This window comes from Oncorhynchus nerka, linkage group LG3 (genome assembly GCF_034236695.1).
Source record: "Oncorhynchus nerka isolate Pitt River linkage group LG3, Oner_Uvic_2.0, whole genome shotgun sequence".
NCBI classification, from domain to species: Eukaryota; Metazoa; Chordata; class Actinopteri; order Salmoniformes; family Salmonidae; genus Oncorhynchus; species Oncorhynchus nerka.
In genome coordinates this window covers 20,560,515-20,583,884 of record NC_088398.1, presented here as the reverse complement: position 1 = coordinate 20,583,884, position 23,370 = coordinate 20,560,515, and the positions used below count along the sequence as shown (strand labels likewise).

The window sequence follows — 23,370 nt, the reverse complement described above, 5'->3', positions numbered from 1 at the left end:
ACTCAGCTTCTTTTTTTGTTGTTCTTTTTAAATTTATTTTACCCCTTTTTCTCCCCAATTTCATGGTATCCAATTGTTTAGTAGCTACTATCTTGTCTCATCGCTACAACTCCCGTACGGGCTCGGGAGAGACGAAGGTTGAAAGTCATGCGTCCTCCGATACACAACCCAACCAAGCCGCACTGCTTCTTAACACAGCGCCATCCAACCCGGAAGCCAGCCGCACCAATGTGTCGGACACCGTGCACCTGGCAACCTTGGTTAGCACGCACTGCGCCCGGCCCGCCACAGGAGTCGCTGGTGCGCATTGAGAGAAAGATTTCCCTACCGGCCAAACTCTCCCTAACCCGGACGACGCTAGGCCAATTGTGCGTCGCCCCACGGACCTCCCGGTCGCGGCCGGTTACAACAGGGCCTGGGCGCGAACCCAGCGCCCTTAAACTCTGCGCCACCCGGGAGGCCCTACACTCAACTTTTACACATACACAACAAGGACAAGAGGTCACAAGCCTTTGAAATCTTTAGTGGACCATCAGAAAACATAAACAACCCCAGCTAAACACTTTGATGACCAATGATTAACAACTGACAAAAGCACTTGTGTCTAAGTCAGGGATGGGCAACTAGAGGCCCGTTTTTGTAGGCCCATGGACCATCCTAAAAAAAAATATATTTTAAACTCAGTCGGGGTCTCAACTTACTGTTGAGAGTGAGTAGAATCGTAGAAATCACCACGTTTCGATTTCGGCGCGCATCATTTGATGTCAGTCAGTCACTGACAGTCACTCATTTAGCCCATGTCATCTAAAAACTATTAGATTGGTAAATTAGTCTAGCCAGTTATCTAAACTAGTAGTAATCATGGTCGAATTACAGACCCGGGGAGCCCCCATTGATGGTATTAGTCACTCTCACTCTGATATTATATTGAAAACTGCAAACATTTGTCTCCACCCTATGGCAAAACATGTCACTTAGGGCCCCAACAAAATGTCCCTTAGGGCCCCAACAAAATGTCACTTAGGGCCCCCAAAAGGCTAGGGCTGGCTCTGACTGCACGTGTGAGTATGGATGTGTGAGTATGGATGTGGGTACGCAGAACCGCGAGCCACTGCGACCCCTCACATTGAGTTCAGATTTTTGGTGGCCCCCACCCCAATCAAAGTTGCCCATCCCTGGTCAAAGTTTATCAACTGGCCACTAGTTCAACTTTTATGTCAAAAAATAAAAGACGAAAAGTAATTTATTGAACTTGACCTGTTTTTAACTTTTGATATATCACTTTTGGATGTCTGTTTCTTTAAAAATGTTATTGAACCTCAGGGAATCTGTTTGATGCGGTCAACATTTTGAACTCGATTCAACACAACCCTTCTCAGCAACAGCCTCTTCAATACAGTGACATGCTGTACGCTTAATGGTGTCTGCCAATCTATGGTACGGTTTGAGTCATAAAACACTTCTCTAACGCTTCGTTAAATCAGGGTAGTTGCTATGGAAAAATAAAAAATAACCTTCAGTATGTCTGTATGTCAACTCTATTACCTCACACCTCTTCTCTTCTTCTGCCTAACACACAGGGCCGGACCACCGCATTTGGGGCCCCGGGCCACCGTCCTCCAGGGGAAATGAGCCATGGTTCAGAGAGAAAAATGTGCAGTTTTATAATACTATTCTACACATTTTGCTATCATATGTTATCTGGGGGAAATGAGGAACACGCACCCTATTATTTTGTGGTCCAGGGCCTGTGTGTGAGCAGGGACAGATTACCGAACGGGCATGCAGGGTACATATTTTCCTAACATATGCTATGTGGGGGCCCCAACCTCCCAATCCCCCCAAAAGAAAAAGGTTGGCGGGCCCCAGACCTGGAGGTCGAGTGGCCCCCAAATACCAGATGATTGGGTCAGGAGGTCTACATGATGGTCACACCTTTTCCTCTACTCCTAGAGAGAAGCTCTAGCAGTCTGATAAACCAGAGTTGGGGTGGATGTGTTAGACTCTATCCCTGTGATGTTGGTCATGTGGTTCTGGTGTAGAAAGCTTATGTCATAGGCACTGTCAATAGGGTGACACTGAACAGACTGAAATAGATAACGGAGGTAGAGTTGATAAGGGTACCATGGTACTGCTGTTGTTTTGGGCCTTATGAGAACATCAACATGAGCTCTACACATGGCCGAACAGTCAGCCATGGAATATGTGCCTTATTGTGTTGTTAAGGTAATACTTGAAGCTAGTTCATGCATGGTCATTCAGACCTAATATATCCATACGATAAGGTCGGTATGAATGCCTGGCCAACTGAAACGTGTTGTACTGACACTCTGGGAACACATTCTCTCTTGTTGTGTTGGGCGTTTGGCCAAGTTGAGGCCTCTCTCTCCAAGTTGCGTCGCCCCACAGTGAGGGCTTGTGTGTTCTCGTCTGCAACCAGCTAGCCACACAGTGTAAACTACCTCTAGGGCCGGCACACTCCAGACCATAACCACAGGCAGAGTGACTGTGGTTTCGTCGGTCAGGGAAAGTGTAGGGGTCCTCACAAACACAAACACTCCGGAGTACTCTAGCCAGAATAAAAACACATACATATGTACATGTACAGTACACCCCAAAACACTCACCTCAGATTAAAAAGCATAGTTTAGGGTCTTAATAGTATTTTTTATGCAAGCTTAACTATATGAAATGGTGGAAAACCTAAAATGGAGGCCCTGGCTGAGGTTTTGGAGGGACATGACCATACAGGCAGTAATTATATGTGCCGTAATGTCCTGGGGATCATAATGTGTGCGGAGACACATACGCTTCTTGTTATAAAAAAAAAGAGGCTTTCCACAAACCATAACCAGAAAACACAGGCTTGATTGTAAACGCACACAGCAAGAACACGGTCGAAAGACCACACCATTAGCATTATTGTGAGACCATCGCAGAGATGGCTCCAGCAACAGTTCAGGATTCTGGATATGTAATTACCATAGAATCAAGTGGTATTATTCTAGAGACCACATGCGTGTACAGTGAGCTTTCATAGTGAATGTACCTCCATGCTGGAGACAAGCTGTTTAGTACAGTTTAGTTGGTATAAAAGAACAATCCACTAATCCCATAACCCCATCATGTCACAAATCTCGCCGAAGATGGTGCCTCTTCCTGTTCGGGCGGCGCCCGGTGGTCGTCGTCGCCGGCCTATTAGCTGCCATCGATTCACATTGCCTGGTCTCCCTACGGCGCTACAGACTGCAGAGGCTCTATTTACCCACGTCTTCCGGCACTACGGGGTTCCAGAGGACATCGTATCTGATCGGGGTCCCCAGTTCACGTCCCGGGTTTGGAAGGCGTTTATGGAGCGTCTGGGGGTCTCGGTCAGCCTTACCTCTGGTTATCATCCCGAAAGTAATGGGCAGGTGGAGAGAGTAAACCAGGAAGTGGGTAGGTTTCTGAGGTCGTATTGCCAGGACCGGCCAGGAGAATGGGCGAGGTACGTCCCGTGGGCAGAGTTGGCCCAGACCTCACTTCGTCATTCATCCACGAATATGTCGCCATTCGAATGCGTACTGGGCTACCAGCCGGTCCTGGCTCCGTGGCATCAGAGTCAGACCGAAGCTCCTGCGGTGGAGAAGTGGGTACAGCGCTCTAGAGAGACCTGGCGGGCAGTCCAGGATTCTCTCAGGCAGGCCAGTGAACGGCAAAAGAGAAACACTGACCGCCACCGCAGTGAGGCCCCGGTGTTCGCACCAGGGGACAGGGTCTGGCTCTCGACCCGAAACCTGCCCCTCCACCTGCCCTGCCGGAAGCTGGGGCCGCAGTGTGTGGGGCCATTTAAAGTCCTGAGGAGGATAAACGAGGTGTGTTATAGATTGCAACTTCCCTCTTACTATCGCATTAACCCCTCGGTTCATGTGTCTCTCCTCAGGCCGGTGGTAGCTGGTCCCCTACAGGACGGTGAGGTACTGGAGGTCCCTCCACCCCCTCTGGACATCGAGGGGTCCCCGGCGTACACAGTACGAGCTATTCTGGACTCGAGACGCCGGGTGAGGGGCCTGCAGTACCTCGTGGACTGGGAGGGGTACAGTCCGGAGGAGAGGTGCTGGGTACCGGGGAGGGACATTTTAGATCCTTCCCTCTTGAGGGATTTCCACCGCCTCCAGCCGGATCGCCCCGCGCCTCGTCCTCCGGGTCATCCTCGAGGCCGGGGTCGGCGCGCTGCGGGAGCCGCGCATCAGGGGGTGGGGGGTACTGTCACGAATCTCGCCGAAGTTGGTGCCTCTTCCTGTTCGGGCGGCGCTCGGCGGTTGTCGTCGCCGGCCTATTAGCTGCCATCGATTCCCTTTCCGTTTGTTTCTGTTTATTGGGTTTAATTGGGTACACCTGTTTTGAGTTAGTGTTTGTTTGTAGGCTATTTAAGGGCACCAGGCCCGCTGGGTATTTGTGCGGGCTTGTTCTCTGTTATTTGGTTTTGGTGTATTAGTGAGACCTATATTTTTCCGGACAGTTTTAGTCCTTTGTATTTTGGACGGGTTATTTCATGCACCCTTGTGTTTCGCATGTCCGTGTCTCCACTGTCTTTGGAATAAAATATCCGCGTACGGAATTACCTGCTTTCTGCGCTTGACTCCTCCACTCACCATTCATAGAAGTCGTAACACATCATTATAACCGAATCCTCAGCTGTAGATTCATATTTACCATAATTATCCTCAATAAATACTGTAACATCCTGACATACAGGTCTTGAATATTGAAACGATAAATGACTACATCATTTGAGAATTTCACAATTACACAATTTGTGTTATCACTTTCTAGACATCCTGATAACCATTGAAACATTCACAGGAATGTTGATTGTTCTGGTGTTGTAGTATGAATCATCATCAGAAGCTTGTTTGTTCAGAACGACCCCTTCCTTTGCTCTTCCTGTCATACCCTGTAGTGAAATCACCTCTCCTACTACAATAGGGTGGTGGCATTTACAACAGGAAGTTCCCTATAGTCTGAAGGTCTCTGTGAGTCACCCTGTGCTGCCCTGGACCCCACAATTTTATTGTTATACTACCCCTTGAATCACTTCACACATGATGCCGTGATCATGATGCTCGTCCAAGTCATTGGATGAAAGTTAGAAAAGGGCCTTGGCGCGTGACAGTGAAGCGATATGAGTCTGTAAGGTGTCAAGGTTGTTTGTGTACAAGAAAGAGGGGTTATAAACTCAAGACACCAGTCACACCTCAACACATCACCCTCCTCATGATGTCACACTTCACATGTAAATGTACGTAATTCTATGAACAAAAGTGGACTTCATCATAAAGAATGTGTATGGTACTTTCTAAACACAAGTGGCCGTCGCACAAGGCCGGACGTCAAGCACAGACAAAGAACAGCTTAGCGTACTTACACAAACGCACTGGATGGATAGCAAGTGACGACAACAATATAGCTACCATGACCACCGCCAATTTGAGCTAGACACTGCAGATTGCAGTCTTTCAATATTCCTCGAAAATGTCCTCTACCAAGTCTGTCCCACATCGTATCTATTTTTCCATCATTTCCACCACTACAACGTCAATCTAATTTCCTCAATCATTCTCCATGCTCTTTTCCTTCATGCTATCACTTTCACTCAACTTCTCTGTCCTTTTCAGCGGCCCAGAGTATTGTGGGAACCTCTAGTGAATTATTCTAGATGATGTGTATCGTCCTCGGCTGATTTTCTCATGACACTACCAGACATAAAACTCAGCTTTTCATCCATGTTTGTTTTCCTCTGGGTTCTTCCAACATACACAACAAGGCCAAGAGGTCACAAGCATTTTAAATCTTTAGTGGACCATCAGAATTACAAAAAAACCCAGCTAAACACTTTGACCAATGACGAACAACTGGAAACAGCACTTGTGTCTAAGTTCATCAACTGGCCACTAATTCAACCTTTATGTCAAAAGATAAAAAGACCAAAAGAGAGTAATAATGTTATCTTGACCTGCTTCTATGGTCCTCAAATGACGTTTGGTTTTTCTATAGGCACTTCACTTTTGTTTACGAAATCAATCCTCCTCCTTATGATCATCCAAGTCTAGAAAAGCCATGCCTGTTTCATGACCACACTGTAGTCTGTGCACTGTGCACATCTGGATCTGCTACACTGGCGGTGGCAAATTCAAAAACACTCTCTGCCTCTCGTACTTCCTCAATTTTGCCGTCTGTCAATCATTACCCAATTAATCATCGGCCGTAGAGCAGCACTAGTACAGTATTCCAATAATGTTTTGTTCTGTAATTTCTCAGTAAGGGAAACAGCCCGAGCAGAATGTACTCTAACAAAAGGAAATGCTGAACTGATGTGGACAGCAAAAAATTGCTTGGTCATCTAAAAAAAAACTTCCATCACACATCCACATAAACACAGACGGGCAAATACAGAGACCTACAGTGACTTCATTGAGGCCTCACATGCCCTCCCCCACAACAAGCGTGTGCACTCACACTTTCCATCTCTAGCCACTATCCTCTTTCCCTTGGCTGAATCCCATGCATATTGCGTACTACTGTAGTCCCAGATGTTAGCTGCAGTCCCCTCTCCAGCGGCAGGGTGTGGTGTCAAACCCCCTCTGCCTTGGCTAACACAAAGGCTAACGGAACCATGGTCTCAACAGGACCCACAGCGGTCCTGATAGGTTACAGTAACACAGATTTGGATGTTACAGTATACCTTAGTTGAAGTATTTCTCCAATAGAGGTATGATCATTCCTAATATATAGGTTTCGGTACAATGCAAAACGTTTAGAAAGACTAAAGACAACCCAAGGAATAAAACAAAGATTTTCCACATTTAGTGTAACATGTACATTCATACACCGATCCTTCAGTATCGCGTGGTTGAGTATCTGATTCAGTGTCTTCAATAACACATGGTTCAAGCACCACACATTTCATGCCATGGGCATTCGCTTTAAAGGCCCAATGAAGTCGTTTTATATCAATATCACATTTCTTGGTAACAATTAAGTACCTTACTGGAATAGATTTCCATTCAAATGGGCAAAAATTGCGTTTTTAGCAAAAAAATATATCTCTCAAGTAAAAAAATTGCTAGGATTGTCTGGGAATGGTCTGAGTGGGAAGGGAAAAACTGAAAACTAGCTGTTATTGGCAGAGAGGTTTGGAACACTGTTTGTTATTCGTCTATTAACCAATTTACCCCATGTCACCATGGAACACCAAAACTCCCTCCCATGCAAATCTGCTGATTATAAGGTCCTGTGTATATTGTATTTTCAACCAGCTCACATTTGTTCATACTTTTACACTGTTAGTTTCATCAGCTGTTGTATTATATGATACAAAACACAGGAAAAAACTGAATTTTGACTGCACTGGGCCTTTACTTTGTTTTTTACTTCACAGTTCTATGAAACTGAGAGCAAATTACGATAACAGACTACGACCATGCAGCATCTGCTTTCGATTAAGACAACCCTTCTAATGTAACTAGCTGGCCAGTTTATTTGCAGTCAGTGAGATAGGCTCGAGGTGAACCCATTTGGGTAGCTGTTGGTATATATTTTCTCTGTTGTTGTTGATCTTCTTTAAATTTACAGGATGAGTTCTGGGCATCATTTCCTGTTTGGGGAGTAATAATGGTGTCCCATCTGGGCATTTATTTACCTCATGTACCTCCCTAAATGTAAAAAGCCTGCAGGGTATGTGGTTAGGTCATTATGCACAATGCATGAAGAAACATAGACCTAAACACGTGCAGGCAGATGTGCATCTAGAGACTCGTCCCTCTGTATTATGGCTGAATGACTGCACATTAGAAAGGTTCTGTGACATGCTAGCAAAAATAACTCAATGGGACAGTAACCAGGGGTAGAACTAAGAGGGGGATGTGTATCATAAGGTATTTGTCTCTTTCTTTCTCTATCTCTACTACCTCTCTGTTTTTCCAGGAAGTTCAGTCTGGGCCAGTAAATTCCTCTCAGTTAAACCCAATAGATTTACTGGCCTGCCTCTGGCCTTCAGTGCGCTGCCTTTGGAGGGCGAGGAGGAAATCTGCTCCTTATTAATGTGATCCTTTATCGCAGCGTTTTCTTCACAGAACCAAAATATCTCCCTTTCCAGATGGGCCTGGTTCTGAGCATTTGGAAGTTAAAGACCAAACTCATTTTTTTTTTCACTTTAGAACTTGAGCCACGTGTGCTACCCTGAAGGTGAACCCTTCAAAATGTTCCTATGCTTTGTCTTTGCGACTGTGCTTTCACAGCAGTGGTGCTGTGACCTATTTTGAGACCTATAGGTGGCAGCCATGTGGGCGTTATGCATGCCAAATGTAAAGATATGGTAAAACAAATGTTTTGTGTCACACCTGCAGGTCTGCTCGACAGAACAGGAAGGCAGGGGGCAACTGGAGACAAGGGCCAGATGCACACCACCGCCACCACACAGGACGTCCTGGGCAAATAACACGGGGGGCAGGTGAGGAAGGAGAGGGGCCAGGAGCATCCCTTCCTCTTTGGGTATGATCTTCGCCAATCAAGGAAATGGCAAATGAATGTAACATTTTATTTTTCTGTATGCAAAGTGGGAACTAGAGATCTGAACTGATGTAAAAAAAATAAAAAAATAAGTTGGAGTGGAAATTCGGCGTTCTCTCATGGTAGCCTCACAACTAATAACTATAAATTGCTATAGCTGTGACTAGGTAGTCAGTCATTTCATTGTAGTTAACACACTGTAAAAGTAAGTGTTACTGCTTCTTCCTTTCCTTCAGCACTTCTCCAAAAGCATCCTTTAAATGGGGTCATCTTGATCATATGGGTCATTCTACCATTTCAAAAAGATGGCTCAATATTGACTCTACTAACTCATGTGCTCGCTCACTTCTTATAAAACACAGGGGCCAAGCTGTCTCTTGACCCAAATAGTTTGTTTGCTCTGCTCTGTTTATCTGATAAAGAACATGAGCTGGCGCACACGCAGAATAATAGTTTGTGGGGAGGCGCTGACTAACGGCGAATAAACTATAAACTATCAAAATAAAGAAAGTCGCACAGTCCATGTATAATCTCCCAGGAATTTAATGGGTATTTACCAACATTTCGGCATCCCTGTGCCTTCCTCATGGTGAGGAAGGACCCCGAGGAAGGCACGGTGATGCCAAAACGATGGTAAATACCCATTAAATTGCTGGGAGATTATACACGGAGTGTGCGACTTTCTTTATTTTGATAGTTTACTTCTCTGTTTATCTGCCACGGTGCAAAAAGAAAACTAAGTTAAAACATCCCAGTCTCCCAAACCCCCACAAGTCCACATTCTCCTAGCTCTTCCCCTCGCTCATCGCTGTGGAGCGCAGGGAGACAGAACTAGGACAAACAATAGGAAGCGGATAGGAAACATCTTGCCTGTAAACCCAGGTCTGCATCCCAACCTTCCCTTCCTCTGACAAGTAAACACAACTGAGGAGGGATTCTGGCGGGTAAAATAAAAACGATCCTCTACCAACACCATCATACCCATCCTGGCATTGCTGTACCCAGAGTTTCCAAGAGCAAGTCCATTGGGATGCTAACATAGACTGTTGTTTTGAATAACGATGATGTTGACGAGGGATACTCTCTCATTCTGCATTTCTCTGTGACTAACTCTCCCTTTTATTACCTAACCTGAATAATGGAAATGTTTGTGAGGGGAGGGGATCTCATAAAACGCATGATGGAGAGCCATGGAATCACTGCTCCACACAGCTGGTGGACGACTGGTTTGGCTGTAGGTCGGGAACTGGGAAAAACATCAAGTGGGGCTCTACCAATACATGTCAATGGGGGTGCCAAGCATGACATAACAGTTATTTATTTTAACATTCAGACTTCACATTATATTGTAAATATGACATCTTGTCCAACAGTCGAGAATATAAATGGCTCTTGCTTCATTTACATAAATGACCTCACACCAGCTGCTGAAAGCAACGAAGAGTGGAAAAAACACAACCATTTTCTCAAGACGGCCTGAGAAAGCAATGAGACATTAAAGGGGATACATTTCCTCCCTCTACAGCTCAGGTTTCTGTTTGTTACAGCCTTCCTCTATAAACACCGCATGAAACGAGAGGCACCAGAACAGGCCCCCAAATCTTAATTACACATGTCTCCACCATGCCTCCACAATACCACCCTTCCTACCCAACTTCACCCACCCATCCAAACAACCATCAACACAAGCAGCTCCAAAGACACTTATCACAGTACAAGTACTTTGTGGTCACTCCATTAACCCCTTCCAGTCCCCTCCCCCTCGATCCTCTATTCTTTATGAAGGTTTATTTGAGCCCGAGCCTATAGTAACTGTCCATGTCCCACAGCAGAACCGGTCCAAACCCACGTCTCGGATGGCTGCAGTCGTATCTGCTCCAAATGATCTGCACGGCTGCAGAGCATATGGGGTTGAGAGACTTATACAAGCATGTGGCAGGAATATTACATCTCTGTCACCTTCTTTTGAACGTGCCATTGCTCTTTGCTGTTTTCCATTACGATGATTTATCTGCACAAAAGACTGAAAAGACGTGATTGACCAATCATCAAATCATTCAAGTATTCATTTTAATATTGACAATCACTTTGGCTGGGGGAAAAAAATCCCTAGGAGGTTTATCAATTGGGAGATTGCTTTGTAGATTTGACAACATTACATTTGCCAGACTACGATGTCAAAAAACCTCGTAAGAACCTCTCACACCCTCTGAACAGTATAACCATTAATCCACCTTCTATATAAACAATGTTCTGAGTCCATAAAGTGACATGTTTGGATAGAAAACAAGCAAGGATCCACAACTACGATCTCAACTCAATAACAACACACAAATTGTCTGTGACCTGGTATAAACCTTTCATGAAAAGCCATGGCTTTCAAAAGAAAACCCATAGAGACCGGGTGTACTATGTGGCGTTACAATAAACCTTTATAAACAGAGGGTGTCTGCCATTTGGAAGACAAAATGAACATGAAGCTAATATACTGTAACTACATTTACCTCATCTCTACTCGTTCTATTTCTACCTCGGCTCTGGTGTGTCTGGCCAGTGTCATCCCAAACCAAAACATATCCGATGGCTCACCAGACCTCCATACTTCACCTCGTGGATGGAGAAACAGACGGTCGTAGAAGGCCAGTCAGAGGAGAGCAATGGATAAACTCCAGCTGTTTGGTTTAAGAGAGGAATCTGTAGTTAGACCACAGACAGAAAAGAGATCCCCAAATCTGCATACAGTACTCACTGATGGCAGTAACAGTCTGCAGACGAACAGACACATATCCAAGAGGTGTACTGTAGATGAGCAGAGCAGTATGTATGGACATTAGACAGAAAAATCCACACGGAATCTGGATTTACCCACTGGGCACACGCTGGTTGAATTAATGATGTTTCCACATTATTTCAATTAAATTACATTGAACTAACTTGGAATAGATGTTGAATTGACGTCTGTGCCCAATGGGTATCTACTTTTGTAAAGAGGTCAGCTGACTACAGACGGATATCAATGTGTTTTCCTGAGGATTTTGGTGAGCTGTCTTGGAGAGCACAGTAGATGGGAGTTTAGGTGCTGTCAGGTCCAGGTGGCAGCGGCTTACTGTGTAAATCACATATCCTATCTTTCCTTTCCAGGTGTTGAGTGCTAAAGTGTTTCTATCTGCAACAGCACCAGGTTCTCCCAAGAGCCTCCATTCGTAAGTTCTCTTTGGGTACTGCACTAGAGGATTTTAGACCAGTTTGCAGTCCTAAGGTAAAGCTGGGTGAAAACAGACATATAACTTACCTTTAAAACAATAAGAAATAGCCATAGAAAGAGTATATGTGTCATCCAAAGAGGAAATGTGCTACACATAGATATGAAAACCACTGGGTGTGTCAGATCCACCAGGGGACTCACTATGATTGTCCCATTTGGTATGTTTTCAACTTGAAGTGTTGAAAGTTGACTCAGTCACTCAGACCGTGTCACAATGTGTCGCACACTGCTAGAGGTGACAGCCACCTCATCCCCACGCTTCGTTGCCATGAGTCATGAATCTTGCCTTGCCACAACGTAGGCCTCCAGGTCAATTAAGATCTTGGAATACCCAAGAGGTGCTTAATAAAATGAAAAGACAACAGAGGCGGAGGCTGGCCGTTTGGCGTAAGGAAACAACAGCAGACCTACTCCCACTGACTTCCTCTGCTCTACATTCTCTAATGGAGGACATACTGCCTGCACATCAAAGGTTCGTGTGTCACAGATAGCAGGACAGCAGCCTTAGACAAGAGCTGTCCTAGTTATGACTAGTCAATAAACCAATCTGGAGGCCCAGAAATGAGTGTGTTCTAGCCCACATCTCTATTATGAGTTGAGCTTGACTGTTTTGTCATTACAGTCATTATACCATACCTAGATATTTAAGAGTAAGTCTTGAAAAAACAAACACCTAGGCCTAGTTAAGATACAGTAACATTAATGCACCTATATTCTTTATTGCTAATATAATTACAGTTACTATACTCGACGTGATGAAAATAAACATCAGTAATAAAGATGAAAAACGTGATATATTTGTAACAATATGCAGGTTGAGGTTCACATGAGTGAGGCACTTTTGCGTGGATGACATCCTGACTTCAGATGTAGGGGGGTGGGGGGGGCAGGCAAGTGGAAGCATCTTTGAAACGACTTGAACCCTAAACCTAAACAACTGCAAGCCTGAACAAACAATACACATTAAGATGGCACTCTACGATAGCCAGATCATGTTTTGCATATCAAGACTGTAGACTAATCCTTCTAGAAAAATATGAATTGACCCAGCTTAGTTATGAAGATTTAGGATATGGCTATGCCCCAGGAAACACTCATTACAAGAAATACTCACAAAAACAGCATTCCAAATACAAATGTTCAGTATTCACGTGTTATTTTCTATCTACTGATATATATGGTAATATACAGGCATGTCAGGATGTACTACTGTATGTGCTGTACTTCAGAGAAAAGAGCAAGACAACAGTACGGGAGAGAATCAAATAAAAAAACATACAGATCTAAATATGCCGTTACAGTTTGAATAATCTGCGAATAATCAGGCATAATCATTTTACAATGGAGACTTTATCGTTTGTTTTCTAAACGCATACGTTTTCTGCACTCACCTGGGTGAAAAGCATTTGTTGTTAATCCACTGTATTTGCGGCGATAGTCTATTTATGCGACGAAAAATCTCCAAGTAAACTACCTCACGATATTATAACAAATTTCCAGCGGTGGAAAATGATTTCCAGATGAAGTCAGTGAAGAAAGAGCAGTTGTATAACTTCACAATTTCAGTGCATTGGTTTCTGCCGCATCCATCGGGGGGAGGGTCTGTTAGTCGCAGATTGTGGATTGAGAGGAGAGGCAAGTAGCGAATTGAAAAATTAACAGGAAAGAAGAACGAGAGAGAGATAGAGAGAGGGGGGAGAGAGTGAGAGATATAATTATAGAATAGTAAACATTTGATTACAATTAGACTTTTCACAATAAACAAAAACTAAATTCTCAAATTGATGTATTATCTTGTCGGAGGCCTGAAGTATATGGTTGATACAGTTTAAATGGGATTGAACTAATAGGTGATGACGTCAAAGTGCACGTTTTTATCAACTCTTTGTCATACATGATCGCTATTCATTACAGTAGCCTAGTTTAAGATCTGAAGAAGTGGATGGGGAGATATGGTCAGGAATTTGTGGTTCAGATTGTAAGAAATAAGGACCAATCGGCAATGACTACTTGATGGAAAACAGAAGAACTCATTTGCATGCTAGATTAGGCCTTCAGTGCAGGTAGACATACCTAGTGCATCAGTGACATCATGTAGATGCAATGTTGGATGAAGGCATCTTTAAACCCATTTTTCACCACTGTACAGAACCAATAATTCAACATAGTAGGCCTGGTGTTGTATAGGCTTAGTCATTTAAATGTATTCCTGTTGAAAAATGTTAATATGCATACTGCACATCATCCATTTTCTGCCAGTCTATCTTTCCTCTTGGGGTCCCCCCCCCCCCCCAGACACTGGACACACGTTTTATTGACATTGGGATACTTCTGGCTCACAATATATATTGTGACTGCTGTGATAACTGTGTGTCTGGGTGGTTTATAGGGACTGTAAGGCAGCAAGAGAAGAGTTTCCTGGTAAACAGTAGGCTGGTGATGATAACTGGGGACTTCAGGACGTGTGTTTTTCCTGCCTGCTGAGTGTTTACACAGATAAACAGCACTGCATGGTGGGTTACTGGCGCACACATCCTTGTCATGAGGAAACCAAGAGCCCACAGAAAACATAAAATGGTTTCCTGTAGGCTAGAGTGCCCTACCAGGGTCCTCTGAGACAAAGCCTGACTGGACTCCTGTAGGATGGAACTAATCATGTCCACCTGCCTGTCATGCGCTAATTGAGCCTGGGGACGCAGTTAGAGTGGAACTGTAGCCTATGTCTCTACACAAACTCAAAAGCAAAGTTAAAATCAATTGAGCTGCAGAAAATCATGGAATAAGACTAATGACATATTATGTAAAGATGTGCTTGACCCTGACCCATCTGTTGATTTGCAGATTGCTCTCTCTCTATCTCATATGACCCCTGGTGGATTATGAAAGCTTTACTCATGTGGCAAGCTGCTGCTTTAGAATATAAACATATTGTGATAAAATACGATATTGATTATGAATCATTGACATTTTCAAAGCATGATAAGTAAAACAATTACAATGTCTAGATAGCTTCCCATAGGCTCCATAATTATAAGAAACGTGTAAAAATGTTACAAACAGGATGGGTATAAGTTGGAAAGGTTGGGGAAACAGCTGTTGATGAAAACGTTATCACAATGCAATTTTCTCTGGGGCCCCAACATGGGGATTCTCCATTGGGACCCTAGGAGGCAGGTTTGCAAGAACAAGGGGGCAGGTAGGCCAACTGTCAGAACTGTGGCAGGCTAATCAAGAGTCCACTATTGGAAGGATATAGAGCACATTTGTTTCAAATTACTGTAGTTTCAACATAGGAGGTTTGTGGTACCTTGATTGGAGCAGAATAGGTGGAATGGTATCAAACACATGGTTTCCATGTGTTTCATGCCATTACATTAGGTCCATTCCAGCCGTTATTATGATCCGTCCTTCCCTCAACAGCCTTCTGCGACTTTCACTTATGTATTGGGTAAGGGTTGGTATTGGAATGACAATGGCAATGTTCAGTTTGGCTCGCAAGTACAACATTTAGCAATTAAGGATTATTTGCAAATTCAAAACCACTTCTAATCAACTAAAACTGAAAACAAGTTCAAGACGTTGCAGATTGTGCTCGTTCGAGGGTGTAATCATTTGTCCAAACCAGTGGAGACTGCTGAGGGAAGGACGGCTCATAATAATGTCTGGAAGGAAGTAAATACAATGGCATCAAACACATGGAAACCATGTGTTTGATGTATTTGATACCATTCCACTAATTCCACTCCAACCATTACCACGAGACCGTCCTCCCCAATTAAGGTGCCACCAACGTGCCACCAAACGAGAGTTACAATTGGACAAATTCCACTAGGTCCCTCCCCGTTTCGTTCAGTTTGCTTCTGTTTAAGAAACGTAGAAAATACACCCCAGTGTTTAGTCACTTCAAATGAAGGGGGAGATTCGCGGTGTTTGTGTGAGAAGTGTGCATAAGGGCATGAGACAAAGGAATGTGTAGCATTGGGGAAAGTAGGGATATGTGCAGTGGTGGAAAAAGTATCCAATTGTCAAACTTGAGCAAAAGTAAAGATACCTTAATAGAAAATGACTCAAGTAAAAGGGAAAGTTATCCAGTTTAATACTACTTGGGTAAAAGTCTAAAAGTATTTGGTTTTAAATATACTTAAGTATCAAAAGTAAATGTAATTGCTAAAATATACATTTGTATCAAAAGGTAAATTAAAATGTCAAATTCCTTATATTAAGCAAACCAGACGGCCCCATTTTCTTGTTATTTTAATGTACGGATAGCCAGTGACACACTCCCAACACTGACATAATTTACAGACGAACCATGTGTGTTTAGTGAGTCCGCCAGATCAGAGGCAGTAGGGTGACCAGGGGTGTTCTCTTGAAAAGTGTGTGAATTAGACAATGTTCCTGTCCTGCTAAGCATTCAAGATGTAACGAGTACTTTTGGGTGTCAAGGAAAATGTATGGAGTAAAAAGTACATTCTTTTCTTTAGGAATGTAGTGAAGTAAAAGTTGTCAAAAATAGTAAAGTAAAGTACAGATACCCCGAAAAACATCTAAAGTAGTACTTTCAAGTATTTTTACTGAAGTACTTTACACCACATGATATGTGTTAATTATAGGGGTGCCCATGGGACTGTGGATCAGAAATGTCCAGTGCAGAAGAGGCAGGATGAGCTTTTCAGGGCTAGAGTAGTGCAGAAGTTATCATATTCTGAGGCAGTGAAGAAAGTAGAGGAGGATGGGTCAAGGGGGAGGGACTGTGAGAGGAGTGGTGTGAGTACTGTAGTAGATCTGTACCAGTACATAGGGATAGGCCAACAAGTGATATACAGTACCAGTTTGGATACACCTACTCATTCCAGTTTTTTTAAAATATATATTTTTTACTATTTTCTACATTGTAGAATAATAGTGAAGACATCAACACTATGAAATAACACATATGGAATCATGTAGTAATCAAAAAAGTGTCAAACTAATCCAAATATATTTGAGATTCTTCTAAATAGCCACTCATTGCCTTGATGACAGGTTTTCACAATCTTGGCATTCTCTCAACCAGCTTCATGATGTAGTCATCTGGAATGCATTTCAATTAACAGGTGTGCCTTGTTAAAAGCTATTTTGTGGGATTTTGCGTTTGAGTCAATTAGTTGTGTTTTGACAAGGTAGGGCTGGTATACAGAAGATAGCCCTATTTGGTAAAAGAACAAGTCCATATTATGGCAAGAACAGCTCAAATAAGCAAAGTGAAACAACAGTTCATTATTACTTTAAGTCATGGTCAGTCAATCCGGGAAAATTCCAGTTTCTTCAAGTGCAGTTGCAAAAACCATCTAGCACTATGATGACACTGGCACTTGTGAGGACTGCCACAGGAAAGAAAGACCCAAAGTTACCTCTGCTGCAGAGGATAAATTCATTAGAGTTAACTGCACCTCAGAGATTGCAGCCCAAATAAATGCTTCACAACGTTCTTGTAACAGACACATCTCAACATCAACTGTTCAGAGGAGACTGCATGAAACAGGCCTTCATGGTTGAATTGATGCAAAGAAACCACTTCTAAAGGATACCAATAATAAAAAAAGACTTGCTTGGGCCAATAAACACGAGCAATGGACATTAGACTGGTGGAAATCTGTCCTTTGGTCTGATGAGTCTACATTTTTGATGTTTGGTTCCAACAGCCGTGTTTTTGTTAGACACAGACTAGGTGAACGAATGATCGCTGCATGTGTGGTTCCCACCGTGAAGCGTGGAGGAGGTGTGATGGTGTTGGGGTGCTTTGCTGGTGACATTGTCAGTGATTTATTTAGAATTCAAGGCACACTTAACCAGCATGGCTACCACAGCATTCTGCAGTGATACTCAATCCCCTCTGGTTTGCGCTTAGTGGGACTATAATTTGTTTTTCAACAGAACAATGACCCAACACACCTCCAGGCAGTGTAAGGGCTATTTGACCACAAAAACAAGAGTGATAGAGTGCTGCATCAGATGACCTGGCCTCCACAATCACCCAACCTCAACCCAATTGAGATGGTTTGGGATGAGTTGGACTGCAGAGTGAAGGAAAAGCAGACAACAAGTGCTCAGCGTATGTGGTAACTCCTTCAAGACTGTTGAAAAAGCATTCCAGGTGAAGCTGGTTGAGAGAATGCCAAGGGTGTGCAAAGTTGTCAAGGCAAAGGGTGGCTACTTTGAAGAATCTCAAATATAAAATATATTTTGATTTGTTTAACACTCTTTTGGTTACTACATGATTCCATATGTGTAATTTCATAGTTTTGATTTCTTCACTATTATTCTATGATGTAGAGAATAGTAAAAATAAAAACCCTTGAATGAGTAGGTGTGTCCAAGCTTTCGACTGGTACTGTATGCTTCAGTAAGATTTGATTTTTTGCCTACGTCTAGGTAGGCCTAGATATTTTTAAATAGTGGAATAGGGTGGTGAGTGTAGGGTTAGATGGTAGGGTATTTGGTGCTTTTTTAAAACATTTTGTATTTACAAGCAAAGTATAAGGGAGTTATACTCCAGTCTAGTAGGTGGCGGTAATGCAACATTTATTGGATGCCAACCGCCGTTAAACCTCATCGAAGAAGAATAAGAAGCGTAGTCTTTTCCGGTGCTGTGTCAGCCTGCTGAATTTACCTCATGGTTCCAGTCGAACTGTGAAAACGTTTTTATTTATCCCTTTTGAACAACAATGTGAGTCTAGATAACCAGATGAGGTAAAATAATTAGTACTATTACCCCGGTCGTTGTTTATGATTTTATAACCAGCCCAGCAATGACTTGCATTGAAGTGTAAATGTTCTCTTAAAACTAACTAGCTAGCTAGCTTGTTAGCTAAACCCAAACTGAACTTTGACTGAGCAGTCTTTTTTTGCGGACTTTTAAAACAGAATCTGTATATTATATTTGAGAAAATAGTGTTCTTTGTGCATTACTGTTCAACTATCTAATACATAAATATTGACATCTGATACTGAAGACCTGTCAAATGCAGTGTAATATAGCTAACGTTAGCTAGCTAACATGTTCTTTTCTTTAGAAAAAATGGCAGAAACTGTTCAGGAAAAGAGCCGTGGACTGAAGTTTGCAGAGCAACAGCTACTGCGTCATGGCTGGGAACAAGGTAAAGTTAATGTTAGATTTTCAGAAATGTTCATTAGCTAGCATATTGCCCATCATTAAATGACTATGCTGTTACTGTTGTTTTAGTAACAGCATAGTCATTTAATGATGGGCAATATGCTAGCTAATGAAAATTTTAAGATTACGGGCAGGAGTTTATATATCAAGTGTAACGTTATACATATGTCAGCTTGAACTTGCTTGTAAATTACATTAGTAGGCAGGGCAAACCAGTTTTGGTGATTTAAATCCATCAGAGCACGTTTTTGGACTCATTCAGCAGTTTTTTTTACCTGATTTAAGTACAATACCATTGGAAATGAATGTTAAGTTCAATTTGTATTCCTGAAACTTGTGTTAAATGATGCTGGCTCATCGCTACAACTCCCGTACGGGCTCGGGAGACGAAGGTCGAAAGTCATGTGTCCTCCGAAACACAACCCAACCAAGCCGCACTGCTTCCTAACACAGCGCGCATCCAACCCGGAAACCTTGGTTAGCGTGCACTGCGCCCGGCCCGCCACAGGAGTCGCTGGTGCGCGATGAGACAAGGATATCCCTACCGGCCAAACCCTCCCTAACCCGGACGACGCTAGAGGCCGGTCGTGGTCGGCTGCGACAGAGCCTGGGCGCGAACCCAGAGTCTCTGGTGGCACAGCTAGCGTTGCAGTGCGGTGCTCTAAACCATTGCGCCACCCGAGAGGCCGGCCAGCAACTTTTAAAGAGAGGCCGACTCAACTTTTTTTGTGCCATTTCATTAACGCCGTGTTCTGCACATCCCAGCATGTGTGACAATCAACGGTCCAAAACCAAAGATATTGATCTGTTTTGAGCAATAAATCTTATGTCTATATTCTTTTATACTAACATCACCAATCTGAGGTTAAAGGATATGTAATTCCACAAAATGTTATGGTTTGAAAATGCAAGCTTGTGAGTAAGGTAGTAACAAACTGTCCACATTAGTGAAATTAGCGCTATATTCAATTCAATATGGCAAAATAATTAAACAGACAATCATCTTACATTGACATATGTTGCCCACTCACAAACTATTGCAACAATGACATCTCTTTCTCACTAACTTAACGATTTAGAGTGTAAAAAATGCTCTCAAACACAATTTAACCGGGCGCTCTAGACTAGAGCCTCAGTGTCTGTGCAGCAGCCTGAATGTTTGATGTCCCTACTAGTAGTAGTTGCCAGTTGTAACTAATTCTGTGGTGTTATGAATGGTAACTAGATCTAATGTTCTTAGTCTACCACTAATGGAAGACCCCTCACTGTTCACAGGTAAAGGTCTTGGTCGGCAGGAGAATGGTATATCTGAGGCTATCAAAGTCAAAGTGAAATGTGACAAGGGAGGAGTGGGACATCGTCAAGGGGAGCAGTTCACCTTCCATTGGTGGGACCATGTCTTCAACAAAGCATCTTCTAGCCTGGAAGTGGAATCTGGCGAGGTAAGTCCTCAGAGGGGGGGTGCGAAATGAAAGATTATTTTACCACTAGGCCACACACGCATGCACACATTCACACACTTACATTGGGCTTAGGCTACATCTCCACCTTTCTGTTCTAGAATGGTGTGCAGGTGAAGAAGTTGGTGGAGGAGGAAGAGGAAGGAATGATCTCCAATAAGAAGCCAACGAAAGCCATGTTGGGAAGAGACAAACTTTATGGATGCTTTGTGAAGGTACAGAAAAACAAATCCAAATGGAACACACCCATATCTGTGCCAATGAGCGCTCTTGATAGTACAGAAAGATTGGATGGACTGGAACGGTTTTATTTCTCTTCCTCCTAGTCTGCCACCCTCCTGGCAGGACTGGAGCAGCCAGAGCAGAAGTCCTCCAGTACAGATGACAGCAGTAGCAGCTCTGATGATGAGGACCAGAGACTGGACCTCTCCAGCACCACCAAGTAAGAACCTCACTGCCCAATACCATCCACCAACATACAGGGATTGATATCAGTTTGTGAAGGTTATTTGTTTCATGTCAATGTGAAGATTACACCCATACATTGTTAATGACAGTGGTTTTATGTACTCACAGGTTTAAATAATAAATGCTGTTTCCCTCTCCCTTTGTATAGGCTATCAGACGCTGACCTGGTGAAGGCTTGTGGAGGACGCACCGCCCACAAGTAAGTTGCTTGTCACCAATACTTTTGTAATAAACCATAAACAAATCACATGAATGTGTGTTCTATCTTGGTGCATGCTGTTGGTGAAGGGCTTGAACCTGGTCTTAATTAGGAAGCTAAACATTGTTTGTCCCTATTCATGTTCGCAACAGAGGAGCCAGACATGGCCTTACCATGAGTGCCAAGCTAGCCAGACTGGAGCAGCAGGAGCAAGAGTTCATGGCAAAGTATGGCAAGAAAAACCAACTAGCGGCTGCAACACCAGATAGCGTCACTACCCAGCCAGCTGCCCAGATCTCTGAGGATGAACTGACCCATGAGACCCCGGGGAAGAAGACCAAAAAGAAAAAGAGGAAGAATCACTCAGAGGATACCTGTGAGAATGTGGCTGAAGAGAACGCTGATTCTGCTGTTGTCTCCAGAAGTACCAACATGAAAATAAAGGTGAAAAAGAAGAAAAAGAAGGAAAGTTTAAAGGAGAACACTGGGGAGGTGGCTGTGGTTCCTGTAGAGGAGGAACTAACGTCTGTGGAAGATAATACAGCAGACAATGCTCAGCCAACCAAGAGGAAACGTTCAAAACAGAGGAAGGTGTTGGAAGAGGGCGAGAGCTGTCATCTAAATGGAGAGGTGTGTGAAACTGATATCATTTCTATAGAGAGTGAAGCCGGAGGAGGCTGTGAAGCCGGAGGAGGCTGTGAAGACGCTTCGGCGGGAGAAGGTGCCACTCGGCAACAGACGGACTCCTACACTACTACCAAGAAGAAGAAGTCCTCCAAGAACAAAGAGGTGGCTGAGGAGATGGAACACTCTAAAGATAGAGAAACCAACCAATCAGAAACTGTGGCGGACACCCCTCCAAAAAAGAAAAAGAAACGGGATGGAGCAATAGAGAGAACAGTGGAGGAGGAACCTAAAATAAAAGGTAAAAAAAATAAATGCAAAGCGGTCAAGCAGACCGTAGAGGACAGTTTGCACGATGTATTGGACTCCATACCTCTAAAAAAGAAAAAGAAGAAAGCTAAACAACAGGAACCAGTTTGATGAGGACTCGTGGTTGCCTTGTTGGAAAGGAAACAGGTCAGGGATTTGGGTCAGCGCTCTAATACATCTTATAGACACATGAAACCATCGAATGAAATGCAGTATATTTTTAATTAACGCTTATTGCAACACCATGCAAAAAGGATGTTTTGTTTCTTGTCAACGTATTTATTTGTATGGAAAGATTCAACTACAGACTAAGAATATATATCTTTAGTCAACTAGTGTTTTTATACAGCTTCTTGTATGGTGGTCTTGTATTGTTCATATTCTCAACATGGATGTTTTAAATAATGTGATATCAACATCAGATATGAGGTTGCTATGTATGAGCACAGTAATGTATTTTCTTTGCTCAATAAACTTTCCTTACTACTTTGTGTGATGAGGTACAAGTGCCAATTAAAGCTGCTGATTTAGAAGTATTACATTGTTTATAAAACAGTGATTTTATTAAAAGCGGAACCTATGAAAGCCCTACACAAATGAGTGTTTATTTTTTATATACTCTTTATAATAGATTTTTGACTGTGTGAACGTGGCTTAATTTACCCTGACCATATGATTCAGCATTCCAATTAGCCGAAGGTGCATTGTTTGGGTTAGTTAAAGCACAATCATGACCCCACAGGTTGATGCTTCCAAAACCTATGAAAAGAATAAAATGAATTAAACTGAATAAAATAATGATTTAGGGCTGAATTCAATCTGTCAAGGAAGATCCACGTTAAGATTTGAAGGTAATGGTTTCCGATTGGTCCGGCATGCAGCGTTTACCGTGAATGCAGTCTGCGAACGTGGGAACACTGATTTTAAATTTCAATGGAGACCTTCGACGGTACCGATTGAATCCAGCTCTTGGTGGAGAGTTGTTGTAGGCAACATGCTTCTTTGTTGTATTTATACTGATTGGAATGTCCTTACACATCAGTCAGATTCTGATTACGTCCATCAACCCAAAGCCATTGACTGTCTTCTGCTATGTCAGTCAGGCCAATCCAGTACCCATGATCATCATAGTAGGTTTGAGGGTTGAGAATAAATTCCTGAATGAGAAATTAAGAAACTCAAAGTCGATACAAATGAGTAAATAGGCTACATTTAACAGTTAGCCGCAGTTCTGTGAGCCAGCGTGACAGTGTCTAAACGTTATGGATATATGCATCTTATCTGGTCCAAATGAAAGAGATTACGGTATGAAAGTACTTCCTGTTGTCAGTCCCCTACT

General features: G+C 43.0%; 2 protein-coding genes across 5 annotated transcripts in view; one reads left to right on the top strand and one right to left on the bottom strand.

Moving 5' to 3' along the window:
- Window positions 1-13,448, bottom strand: part of LOC115104088 (platelet endothelial aggregation receptor 1-like) — a 37,736-nt gene extending 24,288 nt beyond the window's left edge. For 2 of the 3 annotated variants that reach the window (XM_029625291.2, XM_029625300.2), the window contains exons 1-2: window positions 13,207-13,448; window positions 11,055-11,222 (exon numbers count right to left, since the gene is read on the bottom strand). In XM_029625291.2, the coding sequence (XP_029481151.1) occupies window positions 11,055-11,125 (71 nt within the window). In that variant the 5' untranslated portion in view covers window positions 11,126-11,222; window positions 13,207-13,448. The remainder of the gene's footprint in view (window positions 1-11,054; window positions 11,223-13,206) is intronic. The other variant, XM_029625309.2, reaches the window with a different exon arrangement.
- Window positions 13,449-18,434: 4,986 nt separating this feature from the next.
- Window positions 18,435-22,616, top strand: LOC115104079 (G patch domain containing 4). Of its 2 annotated transcripts, none has more exons than XM_029625277.2 (7): window positions 18,435-18,524; window positions 18,871-18,954; window positions 20,247-20,413; window positions 20,533-20,646; window positions 20,758-20,873; window positions 21,048-21,098; window positions 21,251-22,616. In XM_029625277.2, exons 2-7 carry the CDS (start codon window positions 18,876-18,878, stop codon window positions 22,140-22,142), a joined length of 1,419 nt encoding a protein of 472 aa, XP_029481137.2. In that variant the 5' UTR covers window positions 18,435-18,524; window positions 18,871-18,875; the 3' UTR covers window positions 22,143-22,616. The 2 variants fall into 2 exon arrangements, with proteins under 2 accessions (XP_029481137.2, XP_029481126.2); XM_029625266.2 differs by having other exon boundaries at window positions 18,457-18,547.
- The last annotated feature ends 754 nt before the right edge of the window (window positions 22,617-23,370 follow it).

What these genes read in the sequence shown, in the direction of transcription:
- LOC115104079 (XM_029625277.2), top strand. Translation starts at nt 18,876, where the DNA reads ATGGCAGAAACTGTTCAGGAAAAGAGCCGTGGACTGAAGTTTGCAGAG. An exon ending in GCGTCATGGCTGGGAACAAG is followed by an intron (nt 18,955 to 20,246) that starts GTAAAGTTAATG and finishes CACTGTTCACAG; the next exon opens with GTAAAGGTCTTGGTCGGCAG. An exon ending in TGGAAGTGGAATCTGGCGAG is followed by an intron (nt 20,414 to 20,532) that starts GTAAGTCCTCAG and finishes TTTCTGTTCTAG; the next exon opens with AATGGTGTGCAGGTGAAGAA.